The sequence below is a fragment of the Pseudoliparis swirei genome, chromosome 9, assembly GCF_029220125.1.
Source record: "Pseudoliparis swirei isolate HS2019 ecotype Mariana Trench chromosome 9, NWPU_hadal_v1, whole genome shotgun sequence".
Taxonomy (NCBI): Eukaryota; Metazoa; Chordata; class Actinopteri; order Perciformes; family Liparidae; genus Pseudoliparis; species Pseudoliparis swirei.
The window spans coordinates 22,812,279-22,832,239 of NC_079396.1; the positions used below are offsets into that span (position 1 = coordinate 22,812,279).

The window sequence follows — 19,961 nt, forward strand, 5'->3', positions numbered from 1 at the left end:
ATTATAGATTCAGAACTTCTGGAATTAATCTTAAGATTTGGCAGAAATGTCCAAGTTAGTCTCAAAACACATTTGGCTCTCAAACATGTCATTATGACAATTTCCCACAATGTCAAACAGCAGAACATTATGAATGGATGACATTATTGATCGGTATGGATAGAGACTGCATCTTGACATATTGGCAGTACTTCTAGTTAACTTTATTATACAACACTAAAAGAAAGGTGCAAAATGGGGCGCTTGAAGAAAAAACCCACAGAGCATGAAACCCGTGAACGGAGAAGGAAAGCTGGTTTATTGATGACAAGTCGTGGGAATGTAGCTAATCATGACAGAGACATTCACTGTTGACCCGTCTGGTGACTGAATAGTTTGAATGAACATCAGCAGCTTAAATACACAAAAGGGAATGAAGCCCTAAAGAATGCTACGAGAGCTCGTCGATCCATAAGGACACTTAAGACTATTCCAGTACGAATGCTTAGAAGAGAAAGATGTCTGCAACGCCCTTTTATAAAAGGCAGAAAGAAAACTAAATTCCACCCAGTGTGATTAATAACTGCGGCCAAAGCATAACGCTATTGCGATCATAATGTCATTAAGAGCGACAGCTGGTGAACAATCATTTCTCGTCTCTGCCGTCTTCGGTACGACGAGTGAACAGCTGACTTGCTACCACCTCTCAAATGCAACAGAGAGTTGCTGTGAATGTATGACGAAAAAACACAAGAACTGCAGTATTAGCGCACGGTTGACGGCAGAAATGGATAATTAGCTTTTTAATATCTGATGAACTGGTTCCAAGGAATTATTGCCATACCTGAGAAATAATAGCTCGTTTCTGCTACAGCGATGGATCCATCGTGGAAACGCTTCTTTCCTCAGAAGACACGGCTCACTTACCCCTCCTACTCTCCTGCCTCTACTCCTCCCTCATCTCTACAGTCTGTGAGGGTTGACCCATTTGTAAGTGCCTTCATAGCGAAATCCAACTTTCTTCGCAAGGTCGTCAGCTTCTGTTGGGCCCCGACTGGGAAAACAAAAGGAACCGAATCACGACCAACGCTCCGTTTTAAAAACACAGTTTCCAATTGAGGACGTCGTGAACCACAATTCCTACCTTCCAAATTTGTATGCAATAGGTTTGGGCTTCTCTCTGTCTATCTGATGAAGAAGAGGTGTGAAGATCCGCCATGCTTCCCTTAGTTCATCACTGCAAAGACAAACAATTCAGCGTCTTTTACAACCCTTTCCTTTATGCTGAGGAAGAGAAAAGATGCACAATGTCGCCATCTAGTGGTAAGAAGGGGTATGTTCACCGACAGGTCTACGACAGTAGAAACATGAGCCAACGAGCGCGTGAAAAACAAAGACAGACCTGCGCACAAAGTGAATCTGACTCCCACAGAAGACGTCCAGGATGAGACGTTCGTAAGCGTCTGGAAGCTTCACATCCTGGAAACAAGGCAGATGTTTGAATTGTTAATTTCTCAATCAAAGCAATACGGCTGAAGGTGCGTTCACACCAAAAGCGAAACTATTTTTCGCGTCGCCCAAAACGCGTGAGTTTACTCGCTCGACCATTTGCTGTGTTCTCACCATAAGCGTCGAGACGCTTCGCGAGGGGCGGGGCTTATCTCCGTGTCTCATCTCCTTCATCCACCAGAATAACCAACCACTAGTTCTGCTTTATACTTGTTGTGGACGTCCCACACACTAACGCCCTCGTGTTTGGGTTCATGACATCACCCGTAGGCTCACTCAGCTCGGTCACTTTCACCGATGAAGTTACTGTTAAGCCTGAAAGACTTCCGCTTCCAGCGCTACGAGAGCGGAACACGAGAGCCGATTGGCCGAGTTGCGAGATGACCGCCTCAAAGTTGAAATATTTCCACTCCGGGTGAAAATTGTGCCGCTGGAAACGCGTCGCCCACATCGCGTCGCCCCGAACACGCCGCCCGGGAGAATATCGCGTCTATCGCAGCCACACGCGTCTGTACGTTGACTTTTCATAGGATTCGGTCGCGCGGAAAAATAGTTTCGCTTTTGGTGTGAATGCACCTTAAGAAATTCAAGCCGTGATGGACAGCTACTGTCTTTGCAACGCTATTTGAATCCCTTGCTCTACGCGTGAACACGTCAGCGTCAACATGCCTTGTATCGGCTCTTGTAGGTGAGGTCCAGCTCCGTTTCCTCAGGGCTGAAGTAGATGCCGGGCTTCTTGCTCATCATCTTGGCGTAGACGGCCTCGTTGGGCTGCACGCGCACCACCAGCTCATTCCTGCGACACTGATTTCCAAAAATGTCCCCCGGGACGTCCGTGAACTGCAGCCGCACCTCAGCTTTCCGCTCATTCAGAGCTTTTCCACAGCGGAGGATGAAAGGAACACCTGAGGAGCCGAAGCATTATGAGAGAGCACGAGGGCAGAATGTGGCACGAGTGGGATCGGTGTGAAGGCCACGGCGCGTTTACCGTCCCAGCGTTCGTTGTGCACATAAAGTACGGCCATGGTGAACGTGGCCTGAGTTGATCCCTCGGGAACTGTAGGATCATCGAGATACCCCAGTTTGGCGTCTCCCTCCCCCTCTGGATCCCCCACGTACTGACCCAGCACCACGTTGGATATGGTGAGAGGAGCGATGCACTTCAGCACCTTCACCTGTGAGGGAACGAAAGAGGACGAGCGCCCTCCATTGGAAACGTTCGCTACAACACACCTCCCCATGTCTGTCGTCATGACCATGGCGGTGAGTTGAGTCACGGGCCTCTGGAGACCCGCCTCGTACCTTTTCGTCCCTGACATCATCGGAGCTGGTGGAAGCTGGTTTCTCCATGGCAACCAGGCAGAGCATCTGGAGCAAGTGGTTCTGCATGACATCACTGATCGGCGTAAAGAGAACAGATGGTCACACAAAAGTCGGAAAGGGGGGATGGGATGGCTGTACTCATCGTCTTCATAAAATTAAGATTAGTTCATCGCACATTTTTCTCCGAGCAAAATGTACCTTAAAAAGGAAGATTAGAAATGTATTTAATACTTTTATGCACATACTCTATGCATGCATCCCATTCAAAAACAATGATAAATATTGTGCAGAAAGCCGAACTGTGGTCACAACTCAAGCCAAACAGGAAACAGCTGCCAGTGAGTGTGTTGGGACTTTATCAAAGCTGCAATGCTCTCTATTCATCAGATTTTAAACTTGGGTAAAAAAAAAATGCATTTAACTTTGCTATTGAATCAAAAGACAAACTTTAGGGATTTTCTTCTCTCCACTCACCGGATGATGCCAAAATCATCAAAGTAGCCTCCTCGGCCCCAAGTCCCAAACGGTTCTTTAAAGGTGATAACGATGGAGGCCACGCTGTCCCTGTTCCAGATCGGCCCGAAGATCCGGTTCCCAAACCTGCAACGAGCCCCACATTACTGTTGCGTCACATTCGAGCTGACGCTTTCACCCAAAGACGCTTACAATCACGTTACATTCATACGCCGTAGAAACAGCGACTGGGAGCAAGTCAGGGTGAAGCGTCTTGCTCAAGGACTCATCGACTAGGGCGGGGAAAGAACCGCCAACCCCGATTGAAACACGGCCGACCACCGACCCACAGTCGCCCTTGTTTTGAGCCACACACACAAAACAAAAACAAACGACGGGTTGAGACTGCTCCTCTACACACGTTTACCAGCAAACATTTGACAGCATTTAATAAGCAAAGTGTTCTTCTCACCTGAGCACCATGAGGTTCTGCACCATTTCTTTGCCCAGATAGTGATCTATACGGTAGATTTGGTCTTCAGTGAAGAGCGAGGAGAGGTGAGCGGACAGCTCCTCGGAGCTCTGAAGGTCGCGTCCAAACGGCTTCTCTACAATCACCCTGGTCCAGCCTCTACACGACAGACACCAACCATTAAGTCCACTTTAGACGACAGCAATGGGGCAAAATGTAAATGGGTTTTCTGTTTGAATCTGAATTAAACGAAAGCCAAGCAAAGATCACAAGAAGAACATGATAGTCGTAGGAACACGTCTTTCCTCCATCAGACCTCACATACAGCATGTTGCCAGGTTATTAGGAAAACCTCGCGGAAATCATTTTTCTTTGTAATGTTCAGTTTTTGCCTAAACTATTTGGAGGTGGGGATTTAACTGTCGGGTGTTAGAGGATGTAGGTGGCGGTGTAACAAAGCAGCAGAGGTGGTGTACTGACTTGGTGCCCATGCAGCAGTGCTTGATGTTCTTGGTGACATCGTGGTAGACGGTGGGCGGCAGCGCCAGGTAGAAGAGACGGTTTGCCGTGGCTCCTCCGGGAAGAGACGTGATGTGCGTGTCGAGTTTGGAGAAGGAACTCTCGTCTGTATATTTCCCGCTGATGTACGTGTTCCTCTTGAAGAAGGCGGACAACCGCTCTGCATCTTTATCCGTCACCTGGTCAGAGGTCAAAGAAAATAATTTTATTTCCATTAAAGTCAATATATTTAGTATCACCAATAGTCACATTTTCCTCAGAGAGCTTTACAATCTGTACACATCAATAAGAGCTGAGGAAATACTATTTGTTGGCTTTTCTAAAAAGGTACTGATTATAACGCCCCGCCGGGAGCTGACTTAGTGTGGCCACTTGGGGGCAGCATAAACAAGCTGTTGACGCAACACTGACATATGGAGCTCATAGTGGTTTCTAGACAGAAAACCGCTGTGGCCGAAAATGACACACAGACAGGAGAGTGAATCAAATCAGAAAAGTTGCCGACTGCAGAGCTAACCAATGAGGTTAAATTCACTATAACGCTCTGTAAAGCAGAGGAGCTGCAGATAAAATGTGATAAATCCATGTAGGTTCATCATTTCTTTAAGGATTAAGCCAAAGGAAGGAGAGGAATGGCAGAAGGACTTGGATACACAATTGTCTTACGTTGAAAGGTTATTTACATAGAGTTTGTATAATATTTTTGCTACCGTCTGCTTTGAATTCCTCCATCTCCCCTCACAAAATAAATATGTTAGTTGCATTTAAAGTTGCAGTTTTACCTTCAGGTATGGCATGCAAGAAGTCCGAATGGCATCAACCGTCAGGTCAGAGCGAGCAAAGCCCACAAAATACGTCTGCTCAGGGAGGAGGCCGTCTCTGTACAACCACCTGGGAGACAACAGATGAACACACGGATCCAACGTCAGAACCTGCAGTCCAGATGAGAGGCGCGTCATTCCTCAGACTTCATCCCGTCACTGGAGTCAGAGATTCACTCACCATAGAGTTGGGTAGATTTTCTTCTTAGCCAGATCCCCCTACAGGTGCAAACATACAATCAGAAATATGATATCACCAAATAAATGTAGGTCACAAACACACTCATTAGGCGTGGGTGTTGTCTGCATTTCATCTGCACATATACACACACTTTGCTTTTTGCACACTGTCTATATTTAATATTTTTGTATTTGATTTGTCATTGGTGTTGTGTGTTGTGTATGCATGTGTGTTGTATATGTACATATATATTTTGTTTTGTATTTTACTTTTATTTTACTTTGTATACTTCTATATCTTTCATCCCTGTTTCTTATATTTTGTGTTTTGTTTTTTATTCTTGTGTGTTTGGTTTATTGGTGCTGCTACTGTCACGACAAATTTCCCCTTGGTGATTAATAAAGTATATATCTATCTATCTATCTATCTTACTGGGAAACTTAAAACCGATGCACTGTCAGAGTGGTTATTTATTTTCCGTGGTGACACAAGTTGCAGCAGCACCGCAGGTTACAGTCTGGCAACAGGTAAGTCGTCTGCGTTGGTTTATTTAAGGATTTGCACCACTTTAGTAATCCCACCGAGTCGCGGCCAAACAACAACAGACCGTGTGGAGACAAAAGACGGTGCCAACTGAAACCCTGTTGCTTATTAGTTTTACTATAAGAGGTATGAGACAGGAGGAGGTCAGGAATGATCCGAGGCATACCTCAAACCAATACAAGGACGAGATGGGACAGGCCATTAGAAGTCAACTTAATTCAAATGTAGTTTTCCATAACAGTATACTGTTGGCTTAAATCACACAATATGCCCTCTTCCTTTTATTCATCTAGTCCGCAACTGGGAAATAAACCTGAACTGGGTTAACTTGATTCTTTGTTTGAGACTGTGCGTTTAAAATAACTGCGGATGACAAGAGCTGAACAGAAGTGTGTCTTTAATGTCACATTTGGGCCGAGAAGTTAAGAAGTTGTTCATTCATTGTACAATGTCAACGCAACACGAGCACAGGACAAACCTGTTGAACAAACTGTTCATATCAGTGTGAAACCGCTAAAACTATTTAATTAGTATCGGAAAGTAAATGTTTGAAAGTATGGCGTGATCTTGCAACCTTTTTAAAAACAGCTGGAGAAACACTCGCATCTATAGAACCGGTATAAGCAGAGTGGCATTACGCGGCCCAGCTGTTCCTGTTCAGCCTGTGCAACGTGAAAGAAAAACGCTGACCGTCAATGACGCTGCAAAAAAGCTCCCTCGTTCTCCGACTGAGCAAACAATGCAAGCGAAAGAAACGGAACACCAGGCGCGTGATATGCTCGAATTCCTCTGCTTTTGATATGTTTTTATGTCATTTATGTTGATGTTTCTATAAGTCAGGCTGAACACGTGCCGTCCTCCGTGTTTACCTTTTCATTACGCCTCCGGGCTTCCCCTTGTCAGCAAGTGTTTAACGTCACAACGCTATTAATTGGGGATAATTCCCTCAGACAAAAGTCTGCAGAAACGGACACATACCTAAAGTTTACATAAAGGGCTAAACATGTTTTTAAATGTTTTCTTTTGCATTACGTTTTCAATAGTTGTATGCCTTGCGACAGAGCTCTCTAGCACTTTGACGAGTCGACAGTGGGGCGGCCTCTCACCCTCACACGGACTTTTTGCGCCAAAAGAACACGAAAGTGTGAGACTGTGGAGCGGACGGCCTGTGTTGTGAGTTGTTGTGAGCACTGTCTGCCTGCTGCCTCGCCCTCGCCATGTTGAGAGCTGGATGGAAGCAAGAGACGTGCTGGGAATTCAATACATAAAGAACCTTTAAATTGTAGAAACGAATGCATGAGAGACACATTTGGAAAGACTGAAATGGGGAAGAGAGAGAGGAGGGGAGGGAGATTATAACACACAACAACAAAACAGTTCAGGACTGACCAACTGACTTTCCTCAACTCGACACCAGACCAGTGTGAGGAAATAGTAACAATAATTCACATTATTTGGATCGATCAACTTACTATTCCATTTATTTTAGCAGTCAACGAAATGTATTATGTCTTTGACATTTAAAAAAGGAACCAACTTGGTTGACTTATTCTTTGCATAAAACAGAAAAAATAAAAATAAGTCTCACTCATCACTGTATTTGATATATTTAAAGTTGTTAGTCATTAAATATTGTACATTATCATATCTATTTAAATACAATAAACAGATGCATTTGAGGGGTGCGTTTGATTTAGCTCCTGGTGTGTTTTACCCAATCAGAGGTGCTACACTGCATTGAAATATTAAGCCAAGAAGAACCTTGAGTTTTTTTTATGTCTCCATGTCAGGCTTTTGAATGCTTGGATGATTGTGTAGAGCTTGTTTGCATAAGATTGTTAAACCAGTTTCAACAGTTCCTTAATCACACACCATGTGTAATTATTGCAATACACCAATTCGTTGTACTTGTGACCAACAAGCCTTGCCTCACGGTCCTGAACTGTAAATATGGCAACAAATAATTAAGTAACAGATAAAAGTTACTTGCTCCTGGTTAGTTCGAAAAGATTAATTATCAAACAGCACATTGTGTGATTTAGACTATTTGTTTCATTTCTCAAGTGTTATTTGCATGATCAGTTCCCCTTTTTTTTACACCGTATTTCTATAATTCAGACTAGATGTTGATTCCCCTCCCATGCTCTGCTCTCACCGATGCTCCCATGATGATGAAGACGTGAGCAGACTGATCGAACTCTTCATCTTCATGCAGCTCCTTCCTCAGCTCCCCAAACACCTCAGACCGAGAGAAGGGAAGGTTGCTCATTGTCTCGTGAGGAACTGCGTTGGATACAATAAAAACAAAACAAAAGTAGTAAAGCAGAATGAAGTTTGAGTTCGATAACTAATAAACATGTTTAACTCTACATTTCTGCTGACCTTTGTGAAATGCAAGTTGCATAGATTTAGTTCATTATACATTTTTCCATTCATTAATAAAAAAAATTAAACAAATGACTCATTTGTATTATATCAAGAATTATGGGTATTTGCTGATTTCCTTAATCTTCTACAACTGTAAATTAAATAGCTTTGGGTCTTGGAAAGATATTATAAAAAAATATTACAACCTTTATAGACCAAGCAATTAATACAAAAAATAATCAGATTACTAAAAAAATTAGAATAATCATTACCGGCAGAAATCAATGCATGCCTGAAACCACAGTATTACATTCTCTATATACAGGACCTCGGCACTAATGTACGTCTTAATTACATTTTCTTTACATTGTGTTGGTGCATTGTTGTCATTTCCACAAACTCTGTAATATTAATTGTTGCACATTTAAAAAATAGAAACTTTGTTAAATCCTTAAAACACAGCATTAGTGTTGAAAAATGTTCAGCTGGCTATATGGGACTTTCACTAATGGACTAAGAGGGGTTACAATAAACACTGTTTACTTCCTCTATTATCCAACATTCAAAAGAAGAGGAACATTTTTGAGAGGGATAATAAACTTGAGCCAAATCAGGAAGTACTTTTTCAGTGAATTCCCAGAAGACTTCGCCCACAAAATGTCAATGTGTTCTTTTAACTAAGCCTGTGTTGATCATGAAAAATCTGCAACGCATTTCTGAAAAGCTCAATTAACAAACACCAACATATGAGCATCATCCCTCGCATTAAAAATAAAAACAACACTCAGAAGTACTGCACGTGCAGCTCCTGTCAGACGGCCACGAGCTCCCAGACTTTAACCCGCTACAAACTATAATGATATTAGCCAAATCCTCCACCAAATCCCCTATTTAGATGGCTAAACGGTACTTTGGAAACGTTCGGCTCACACGTCAAGATGACGAGAGGTGACATGTTGCAGCTGGTGAGCAGCTAGCCACCAACATCCAGGCTCAAACAGCTCACAATATGCTGCTATTTAACGTACGATTAGTTGCGTTTACCCCCCTTTCCTGACTGCATGCTGGGCTAATTTAAAACTAAAACAGCGCAGTCTTCATGCCCTTAATATGTACACGCCGATACATGACGGACTTAAAGCAAACATGAAAACAATTCCAAACTTCCGCTCCCAAGCTAGCAAACGGCTAGCTTCCAACATACGTTAGCTCAACCCGAGCGACAGTAACCACGGTTACGTTCGCTCAATATAAGAGAACCAACGGCTACTCACATGTCCGTGAACGAGATGATAACCTGGCAGCTCGCGTTGAACCCTCAACTGACACTCACTCACTCACAGCGGACCACGGGGGAGGTTGTGTCTGCGGCTGCGCCTCTGACTCGAGTCCTGCCTACTTCCCTGTTCGAGTGACAAAAGGAGAAACGGAGAGGTTTTTTTTTTATCGGTTTGGGCGCAACTCACCAGCAGCGCTCGCGCGACTCCCCATCGCTGTCCAATCACGTGACGTCATCGACTCTGCCGATGGGCGTGGTTTCGCGTTTCACGCTCCTCGCGCGCGCTCGCACACGCACACACTGGCGGCAGTAACAGAAACAGGCGATATAATACGGTGCATTGTTCTCGAATCTCGACAACGACGAGGAAACAAAGCAGCAATAAAAAAATGCACTTCTTTTGCTTAATATTTGGACACAATTTATCGTGACGGTATTTCCTTGTTTCGAGAAACATTTAAATTAAATACAATGTTATCATCTACTGTATATCTAGTAGTGGAACAAACTATTCAGAGTCATTGTTAAAGTACAAATAGCCTCGTATAATATCACACTGGAAATAGCATTTACAAATATACATATTACATGATATAATATACCTTACATCAGGCACGTGCACAGATAGAGCCCTAGTGGTGCTCAAGCACCAGCCCCTTTGCCCTAGATGAGTAAAGTGCCCTTTTTGCTGGAGACACTTTTTTTATTCATCCGGAGGCTATTTAAGAATACACGTTACTCTTTCTGTCATCAAGTCCCCCCAAATGTGTTTTAATATCCGACGGGGCATTTATTTGAGTTCTTGTGAGAATTTCGCCTAGACCCGCTCCGCGGCGCTCACGAGCCCCCCTCCTCTCCAGGGTTGCCAGGTCTGTGTGACAAAACCAGCCTAATGGCCAATCAAAACCAACCCAAAAACCAGCCCAATATCAGAACTCATAATATGCCCGTGCCAAACCATATACACTGCTTTTAAAGTATGTGTATGTGGGCGTGTCCCATGTCCATGTGTGTACGTGCTGATCTGGAGTCAGTTTGGTAGGATTTGGGTATAAATAAATTATTTCATATAAAATATGGATTTTTATTTAAAGATATTCATGTAATTTGCATGCAAAATAGGTCTACCCGAACCAGCGGACAACAAATTCAACCCGCGGCAACACTTCAAAAGTAGCCCAATTCCGCGGGAGAACCGCGGACCTGGCAACACTGGTCGTCTCTCACTCAAAGGGGAACATACGGGTCTCTTTGCCTCGTGTCCAGGGGGGAAACAGCGCCCCCAAAGACTTGTGGCCAAAGATATATCGCATCGGAACTACCATAGAGACGTCTTTGAAGCGAGCATTGTGACGTCACTCAACCCACCAGTTCTAACTGGTTCTGTGCTTTGAAGTCGCCTGTGACGTCACGGAGCAGCGAATCAGAGTATGTAATACAAGTGATTTCTAGCAGGCGGCACTGCTCCTTCTTTGGAAGGAGTGGGGCGTATCTGTGAGTCCCGTAGAAGGCAGTTGGCGAAAGTTCTAGGGATTTGCCTGCCCTCCCCTGAGTGTCGGCCATTACCGCCACACGGGGGGGGTTTGTAGGCAAATTTCCTAAACTTTCCCGGGTGTAGAATCGCCTACACCTTCTGCAGGTGTGGGGGGGGTTCGGTTTGATTCACCTCGTGTGTCTCTGCCATAAGAATCCCTCACACCACCCCCTGGGAAGGGAGGTTTGGCCGATTCACAGAATGGCTTAATTCTAAAATGAAAATGAATGTATAATATAAAACAAATGAAATGAATAAAAAACGAATTAAATACAGTATATATATGCATATATATATATTATACTGTATATATATATACACATATATATATACACACACATATATACACACATTTATGTATACACATATATATACACATATATATACACATATATATAAACACAAACATATATATATACACATATATATATACACACATATATATATACACACACATATATGTATATATGTATACATATATATATACACACATACAGTGCATCCGGAAAGTATTCACAGCGCTTCACTTTTTCCACATTTTGTTATGTTACAGCCTTATTCCAAAATGGATTAAATTCATAATTTTCCTCAACATTCTACACACAACAACCCATAATGACAAAGTGAAAACTGTTTTTTGCTAATTTTTGCAAATCTGTTAAAAATAAAGAATGAAAACATAACATGTACATAAGTATTCACAGCCTTTGCCATGACACTCACAATTTTGCTCAGGTGCCTCCGCGTGGCCCGGTCCGAGCCTCCCTGATGTGACTCCGCCCACGACACGGCGGCGACTTTGTGTCCGCGCACAGCGTGTCCGCCGCGTCGTCCGCGTGCACGCGGGTCGAGCCACAGCTACACGCACACACACACTGAAATGGGGCGCGGCGGGAGCGCGCAGCCGGACCGCAGCCGACGGAGCACCGAGGCGTGGAGGCACATCTGCATGTTCAGCCACTGCTGCATTAATTACGGCTGGAACACTGGCGGTGTGTCGCTGATCTAAGCCCCGCCCACACTTCCACTCGCATTACTCGCAATATCCAAAACCACTGACATCTTTCTGCCTGGCCGGGAGAAGGTTTCGTATATTTCTGTCGTGGAGGGCGGGTCGGGGGTTCCGGGCGGGTCGAGGGTTCCGGGCGGGTCACTGTCCCGATTCGGGACTCTTATTTTGACACATACTGTAGATTCTAAACAGCCCTGGACCAACGGAAACAGTGGGTTCTTTTCTCATTACGTGTTATATTTTTTATGGTATGAAAGGAAAACACAAACTGTAACTTAAAAAAAGGTCTTCAAGACAATTATTTTTTGGGGTTATGTCTTTAGAATGCCAACTTGTCTGTAAGTTTCACAAGACAAGTCAAATGTTATTTTTATGGATTCCTTGTTCTTTGCAGTCTATTGGATAGCACTGTAGATCATACAACTTTATGTAGAAAAAACAATAACAAGAATGGGGAAAAAAAAGGTTTTATATGCAATGGATTAAATAAAAGCATGGGTTGATTCTGCCTACTCGCTGGTTTCTTGTCATTGTTTCGGACGGTAGAACAAAGTGTGGGATGCGGTTCGCTGATTAAAAGAAATGTTTTTTAAAAATCATTCACTTTCAATCATTTGCATCGATCCCCTCAGTCGGCTTCGGCCACGGCGAGCTCTGTCTGCTCCTACCGACCTCTTACAGATGCATATTAAAATGCTTGTCCATTATCCGTGTGATAATATCAGTAGAACATCTTTTAGCCGTCGTGACTGTAGTACAAGAGCGTTAACTTCCGCTGAGTCGTTCCTATGACTGAGGAAGAAAAGGCATCTACTTATTCACTTGTAATAACAGCTTCCACTAAAGGGACTAATGTGCTGCACTTCATTTTTGGACACAACTGCTTCTCAGCTCCGGCGGCCACGATGCACCTTGTTGTCATGTTCGCTCTGCAGCGGTTGTTGTCTTCGTTGTTTCGTTTATTGTGAAAGGATTTGATTGACGACCTCTGATCTGTTCTGTGTATCAGCTGCATCGTGGCCTCCGCACGGACCAGCAGGACCCTTCAGCTTCATCTGGGACGACACAGTGCAATGTGCATTGGAACATAAACTATGAATACATACGTATTCATAAAGCTATTGTACATGTACTAAATACTTGTTTTAATTGTCACTAGCCGTGGATGTCCTAGAAAGTGTAATAAAGAAATCCAGGAATGTGTTCTCGGGCCTTCCGGTGGCTATAACTGTCACGGCACGGCGGGCCAGGCTTCCATCCCAGGCCGTCTGTGTGGAGTTCAATTCAGTTCAATTCAGTTTATTTGTATCGCCCAATTTCACAAATTACAAATTAGTCTCAGAGTGCTTTACAATCTGTACACATAGACATCCCTGACCTTTGACCTCACATCGGATCAGGAAAAACTCCCAAACAACCCTTCAGGGGAAAAAAGGTAAGAACCCTTCAGGAGAGAACAGAGGAGGATCCCTCTCCAGGATGGACAGAACAATAGATGTCATGTGACCAGAAGGACAGATTAGAGTTAAAACACATTCATAGATATGACAGAGTGGATGAATAGTTGGTAGTCGGCATATTCCACGATGGAGACCTCCACGATCCACCAGGCAGTGTTTGCACGTTCTCCCCGTGGCGGCGTGGTACCCTCCGGTTCTCTGGTTTCCTCCCTCAGCCCAGACATGCAGCTCAGGTGAATTGGACTCAGGTGGGAATGTGTGAGTGACTGTTAGTCCGCCTCTGTGTCTAAATATAAATACACCTCATTTATATACGTCACTGTGATAAACCCTGCAGGCCTCGGATCGGCTGTAGTTTGGATAAAGGAATGGAAGGAATATCTTCTCTGTGACGTGATCAATAAATCCCTCGTGGACCGGTCTGTGCAGGTTTATACACTTTGGTTTATAAAGCTGGAACATTTGTTTGTTTCTGATCTTTAACAGCAGCAGAACGTCTCCTTCCCCGTTTTGTAATATTATATATTATTGTATCATTAATATAATATATTATTGTATCATTAATATTGTTCATGCAATATTATATATTATCGTATCATTAATATCATATATTATTGTATCATTAATATTATAGCATTAATATTGTTAATGTAATATTATATATGATTGTATAAGTATTAGGGCTGTGAAACGATTACAATTTTTAATCGGATTAATCACAGGTTTCTGTGGATTAATCATGATTAATCACATATTTCCGATATTCTCGGTATATTTTGTGAGAACATAGAGATTTATGAAAAAAGACGGATATATACATTTATACATTCTTCTATACAATGGTGCTGCAACTCAGCAGTTATTTAGCAGTTTTCTTCCATATGGAACATTAATACATCTTCATCCTAAACAGAATGTTTAACCCTCCTGTTACCTTTCGGGTCCATTTGACCCCATTCAATGTTTAATGTCGGTGTTCTTTGGGGTCAATTTGACCCCAGGCTGTTTTTCACTGTGTCAAACATATAAGAAATATCAACTTTTTTATTTATTTAAAGGGCTATTTAGGTAGTCAACAAACAAACATAAAGTACCTCACACTTAAACTTGGGAAGCAATATAAATTCTAATAATTTTCTGGAGGTTTTAATTGCTGGGGTCAAATTGACCCCGAGGGTAAATTATGTTAGTAAATGTAAAGGTAACAGAACATGTTTCTCTTGTTTGTCAACCATTAACTCCACCATGATACAATCTAAAGGCCTCTAGTCTTCCTCTAGCAGCTGCTGAGGCAAACTGACTGTGTGGGTTTTCTTCATGAACTGGACCGTGATGAAAGGGACGGCGGGGACACCGCTGCAAAGCTGAAACCTCACCGGCCCGGACACGGACAGGTGGACAGATTGACAAGTGACTTTTTTTTGCTCGGTCCCGATGCGCGCGCACGGAGCTCTGTGGCGAGCGAGACGGAGATCGATAAGTGTTAACGCAACGCGTAATAAAAGAACAAAGACGTGCTATAGAGAACATGTCAGGGGGCGGGCCAATCTCTTTAATGTCATGCGATCTACCAACACTACGCCGCGATCGACTGGCAGGTCGCGATCGACGTGTTGAGACCCTGATCTACAGGAAGTAAAAGTCGTAACAAGGTTTCCGGAGGTGAACCTGCGGAAGGATCATTACCGATGAACAGACCGTCTGCATGAGAGCGGACAGAGTTCAGGTTGAAGAGGTGTATTGGAAGCTCATTTTGCAAGTGACTTTTTTTTCGTCCCGATGTGCGCGCACACGCCGGCATCCGAGCTCTGGGGTGCGCGAGACGGAGATCGGAGTCATGTTAACGCGACACTAGAGACAGAATGACATGCTGCTGGAGAGACGACCAACAACAGACGGATTGGAAGCTCATTCTGCGCATGCGTTTAATGCGTTAAAAAAAAATAACGAAGTTAAACCTGTAATTGAATTAACTGAGTTAACGCGTTATTTTTCACAGCACTAGTATAAACACAATATCATTGTAAATCGCGACATGTACATTTAACCCTCCTGTCGCCTTTGGGTCAATTTGACCCGATTCAATGTTTAACCCTCCTGTTACCTTTATATTTACTGACATATTTTACCCTTGGGGTCAATATGACCCCAGCTATTAAAATCTCCAGAAAATTATTAGAATTAATATTGTTTTCCAAGTTTAAGTGTGAGGTACTTTATGTTTGTTTGTTGACTACCGAAAGAACACCGACATTAAACATAGAATCGGGTCAAATTGACCCGAAGGCGGCAGGAGGGTTAAATGTAATACTTTTTTTTTTCTGTCGGATTCTACCACTAGACCGTCTGATTTGCCCCTGTATGTCATTGTCGAATCAGGTCACAGTCATTCAGTCAGCCTAAAGTCGTGCTTCAAATGGCCCCGCCCCTTCTGGGGCGATTTGGGACGAAATGAAAATCGCCCCAGACCTCTCCCATTGACTCAATTCAATTCAATTCAATTCAGTTTATTTGTATAGCCCAATTTCACAAATTACAAATTTGTCTCGGAGTGCTTTACAATCTGTACACATAGACATCCCTGCCCCAAAACCTCACATCGGACCAGGAAAAACTCCCAAATAACCCTTCAGGGGGAAAAAAAGGGAAGAAACCTGGAGGAGAGCAACAGAGGAGGATCCCTCTCCTAGGATGGACAGATGCAATAGATGTAATGTGTACAGAAGGACAGATTTAGAGTTACAATACATTCAATGAATATGACAGAGTGTATGAATAGTTCATAGTAGGCATATTCCACGATGGAGACCTCCACGATCCATCAGGCAGATGGCGGTGGGGAGGAGGAGGGCGGAGTCTCAACAGGACAGTGGCGTAGTCATGAGCAGGAATTCGACCCAGACGATCCATCAGGCAGAAGGGATCTATGCCGTCTCATAGGGTCCGATGACCCCATGAGACGTAAAGTCAAAAGGACTTTCGGGGAGAAAGCAGAGTTAGTAACGTGTGATTGAGAGATGAAAATTCATCCTTAAGGAGAGAAAAAGAGGAGATAGGTACTCAGTGCATCCTAAAACGTCCCCGGCAGCTATAAGCCTATAGCAGCATATCAAGGGGCTGGACCAGGGCAAACCTGATTCAGCCCTAACTATAAGCTCTGTCAAAGAGGAAGGTCTTAAGTCTACTCTTAAACGAGGTGACTGTGTCTGCCTCCCGGACTGAAATTGGAAGCTGGTTCCATAAAAGAGGAGCTTGATAACTAAAGGCTCTGGCTCCCATTCTACTTTTTAAGACTCTAGGAACTACAAGTAGTCCCGCATTTAGTGAGCGTAGCTCTCTAGTGGGGCAATATGGTACGACAAGCTCCTTAAGATATGATGGAGCATCACCAATCAAGGCTTTGTAGGTTAAGAGAAGAATTTTAAAAGTGATTCTTGATTTTACTGGGAGCCAGTGCAGAGCAGCTAGTGCAGGAGTGATGTGATCTCTTTTCTTAGTTTTAGTGAGAACACGAGCTGCAGCATTCTGGATCAACTGGAGGGACCTAAGAGATTTATTAGAGCAGCCTGCTAATAAGGAGTTGCAGTAATCCAGTCTCGAAGTAACGAACGCGTGAACCAATTTTTCTGCATCTTTTTGAGACAAGATGTGCCTGATTTTTGAAATATTACGTAGATGAAAGAATGCAGTCCTTGAGATTTGCTTTACGTGGGAGTTAAAGGACAAGTCCCGATCAAAGATAACGCCATGTTAAATCCATTTTTTTCACAACAGAGCTCTCAATGCATTCTCTATGGCTTCCGGGAGGGCTCGCCCCTCCATGTCGTGTCATAAGTAATCGACGTAAAAGCGTATATATAAGTACATCATACAGCTTCGACAGAGGCATATTCAGTCGAGTATATTCTGTTGTGTGCTGCTATCTACTGGACAAAAAGGTATTGCTGTATGAGTTAATCAGCTTACAACAAAAAGATACAATTATCCTGCTTAAGGTACTTACCTAGTGGGTCGCCTTAATCATTATTTAAAAAATTGCCCGCCACTGATAAACACTATAGCGTTGAAAGCTTCGTGAGGCTGAGAGGACCGCTCTGTATGTTTGAACGGTCTTTGTTAAAACTTTTTACAAACGGATGCTTTTTTTTTTTATGATGGGTTTGTTTTGTGGACGGAGAACAAAACGCTGCACAATGAATTGCTCAATCGGACAATTGAAAAGACAGAAAGAGACAAAAGGTATCTCCGAGAAACATTTGCATGGAAATAGAAGACAACGGCATTGGTAAATGTGTGCAGATTTAAATATGAACAGGCTCCTATATTTCAGGGTCTCGTAAACATGAATGCCTTGAGCACGCTGTAATTAACAGGCGTTTTGCTTTTGCAAAGCTGTTCTGTACATTTCACAATATTCTAAAGTTAGCAAAGTTGAAATTGGATTAGGGAATATAACTTGAATATACTATATAGATTAACAAATCACAGCGCTAACCACATAGGAGACCGAGGAGGGCCCTCAGAAAACAAGTTTTCCAAAATATTTCGAGTCCAAATGCACCCTTGTGGTTCAAAGTGCTAGAAAGTCACTTGTGCTTTTCTGGACTGGTGAACAGATTCAAAATTAGAGGGTATTTTTGGGGGGAAATACTTCCAACCGTGTTCTCCCCGTGTCACGCAACACTAAGGGGTCAACCACGAAATAGAAGTTTTAATCACTTAATTATTCTTCGTTTGGGTTCAAAACTATTTAAAACGTAAATAATACATGAGGAAAAAGGAAAAAAGAAAACATTTGAGTCACAAGTCAGTGTCAGTGACCTTCTGCTGGGATAATGAACAATGGGCTCACTCTGGATGACGTGTGTCTTCACCCAGATCCCGGTGCAGGGAAATTCGGTCACTGGCAAACTGGTTGAACTGGTTCTTATGAAACCCATCTAATTTCTCTCTGCGGTCCTCATGAGTCAGTCTCTGTATCCCAAACGGTTTGCCACCGGCACCCGGTGCCCTGGGATCTTGAGGAGGCCTCAGAAGGTGAGGCCTGAGCTCCTCTTCGGTGTAAAAGCCAGGTCGGCAAGAAAAAAGTGTCGACGGGTCGACCGGTCTGAGGGTGGATCCTCCGAGTTTCACCACACCTGCTACGGGCGGGTGTGACGATGCTGCGTTGTTGATGTAGTATTGATTGTAAAGTATGATCAGCAAGCAGGAAGCTGCAACATGAACTAGAAGAGAGTGTCGGACGTAAAATAGTCGCATGGTATGCATTGGGAAGGACTGACCTGAAAGAAAGATGAAAAGAGACCATATATGATACATGAATACAGAAAAAATTAAACATACACTTCTTTAGAAAAGCAATTAATCTGAAATCTCTCAACTGATAGTATAGTAATTTACCAGTACTATAGTAATTACAAGAATTCTTTAAATGTTATTTTTTTATTGGCCCTCATCTCTAAGAGTGCAGGATGTTTTTAAGTTATGCTAACTTAATTGCTGAAGTTATGTTAACTGCTCAAACCTTCATCATTTCATATTGTTGTCCTCCCAGCTTCACGCATCCATGAACACAACCGTTGCAAATATTTATTCAACCCACAGAAGAAATATAGTAACAATTTGCAATGATAGTTGTGTTTTATAGTAGTTTATTCTGTTTATTCAGACATCAGTGTGTTATATGTAGTACATGTTTTATGTAACAGGGATGAGGGTTAAATGCTGTAAATGCCACATAATTATCTGAGAATATTGACAAGACTTTACAAATCATAAATAATTGGTTTTGTTTTAAATTAAAAGAAAATTACAACTAAATTAATCGTCAGAACTTGAACAGTTTACACACACTGTCTGTATAAAGGAAGTGGAATAACTGGTTTGACCTGCTGTAGGTGTCGTTGGAATGATACTGAAGAGGACCATGAAACATCACGCCTTATTTTGTCTGTTTTACTTGGAATTTGTTGTTGTTGCAACTGCCCGCCCAGAACCCACAGCACTCAATACCAGATAACCAGCTGCAGCAGACGTTGACTGAAAGGACAGACAACGTGGATTACACACTGAATGTCACACTGGAACAATTCAAAAGCTATTTCTCAGTGAACATAACTAAGCACCCACAAAGCACTGCTGACAATGGTGCATTCACGTGCTCCTCAGACGGTCACAGTTCTTAGATTTGGAAAGTTTTTCTTCCGACTTCGCTGTGCTCGTGAACTTTAAGTTAAAATGTATAAATTAAATGAATGCTACCATAGCATTAGTGTTGCATTGTTACTCCTTAAACAAGACGTTAGCTTATTTTAAGTTATTGTTCCGTCTCGAGGGGGCGTTTCCGTAAATGTCATAAGTAGAAAAGCCATTTTTACGATTATTCCGAGGAACTCGAATCTCGCACCGCTAATGAAAGTAAAACATACTTTAATGCGTGTAATTTACAAATAAACCTTTTTAGCGGATACATCTAATAACTAGTTAATCTGACGTTTGTATATCGGCTT

General features: G+C 42.9%; 1 protein-coding gene across 2 annotated transcripts; it reads right to left on the minus strand.

Moving 5' to 3' along the window:
• Nucleotides 1-277: 277 nt before the first annotated feature.
• LOC130200157 (glucose-6-phosphate 1-dehydrogenase) lies at nucleotides 278-9,627 on the minus strand. 2 transcript variants are annotated; one of them, XM_056424189.1, is made up of 13 exons: nucleotides 9,442-9,627; nucleotides 7,956-8,083; nucleotides 5,258-5,295; nucleotides 5,038-5,146; nucleotides 4,217-4,434; nucleotides 3,737-3,895; nucleotides 3,286-3,411; nucleotides 2,791-2,884; nucleotides 2,477-2,663; nucleotides 2,158-2,393; nucleotides 1,382-1,458; nucleotides 1,124-1,216; nucleotides 278-1,033 (listed from the first exon to the last, which is right to left on the minus strand). In XM_056424189.1, exons 2-13 carry the CDS (start codon nucleotides 8,067-8,069, stop codon nucleotides 943-945), a joined length of 1,542 nt encoding a protein of 513 aa, XP_056280164.1. In that variant the 5' UTR covers nucleotides 8,070-8,083; nucleotides 9,442-9,627; the 3' UTR covers nucleotides 278-942. The 2 variants fall into 2 exon arrangements, with proteins under 2 accessions (XP_056280164.1, XP_056280163.1); XM_056424188.1 differs by having other exon boundaries at nucleotides 7,956-8,095; nucleotides 9,442-9,626.
• Nucleotides 9,628-19,961: the final 10,334 nt, after the last annotated feature.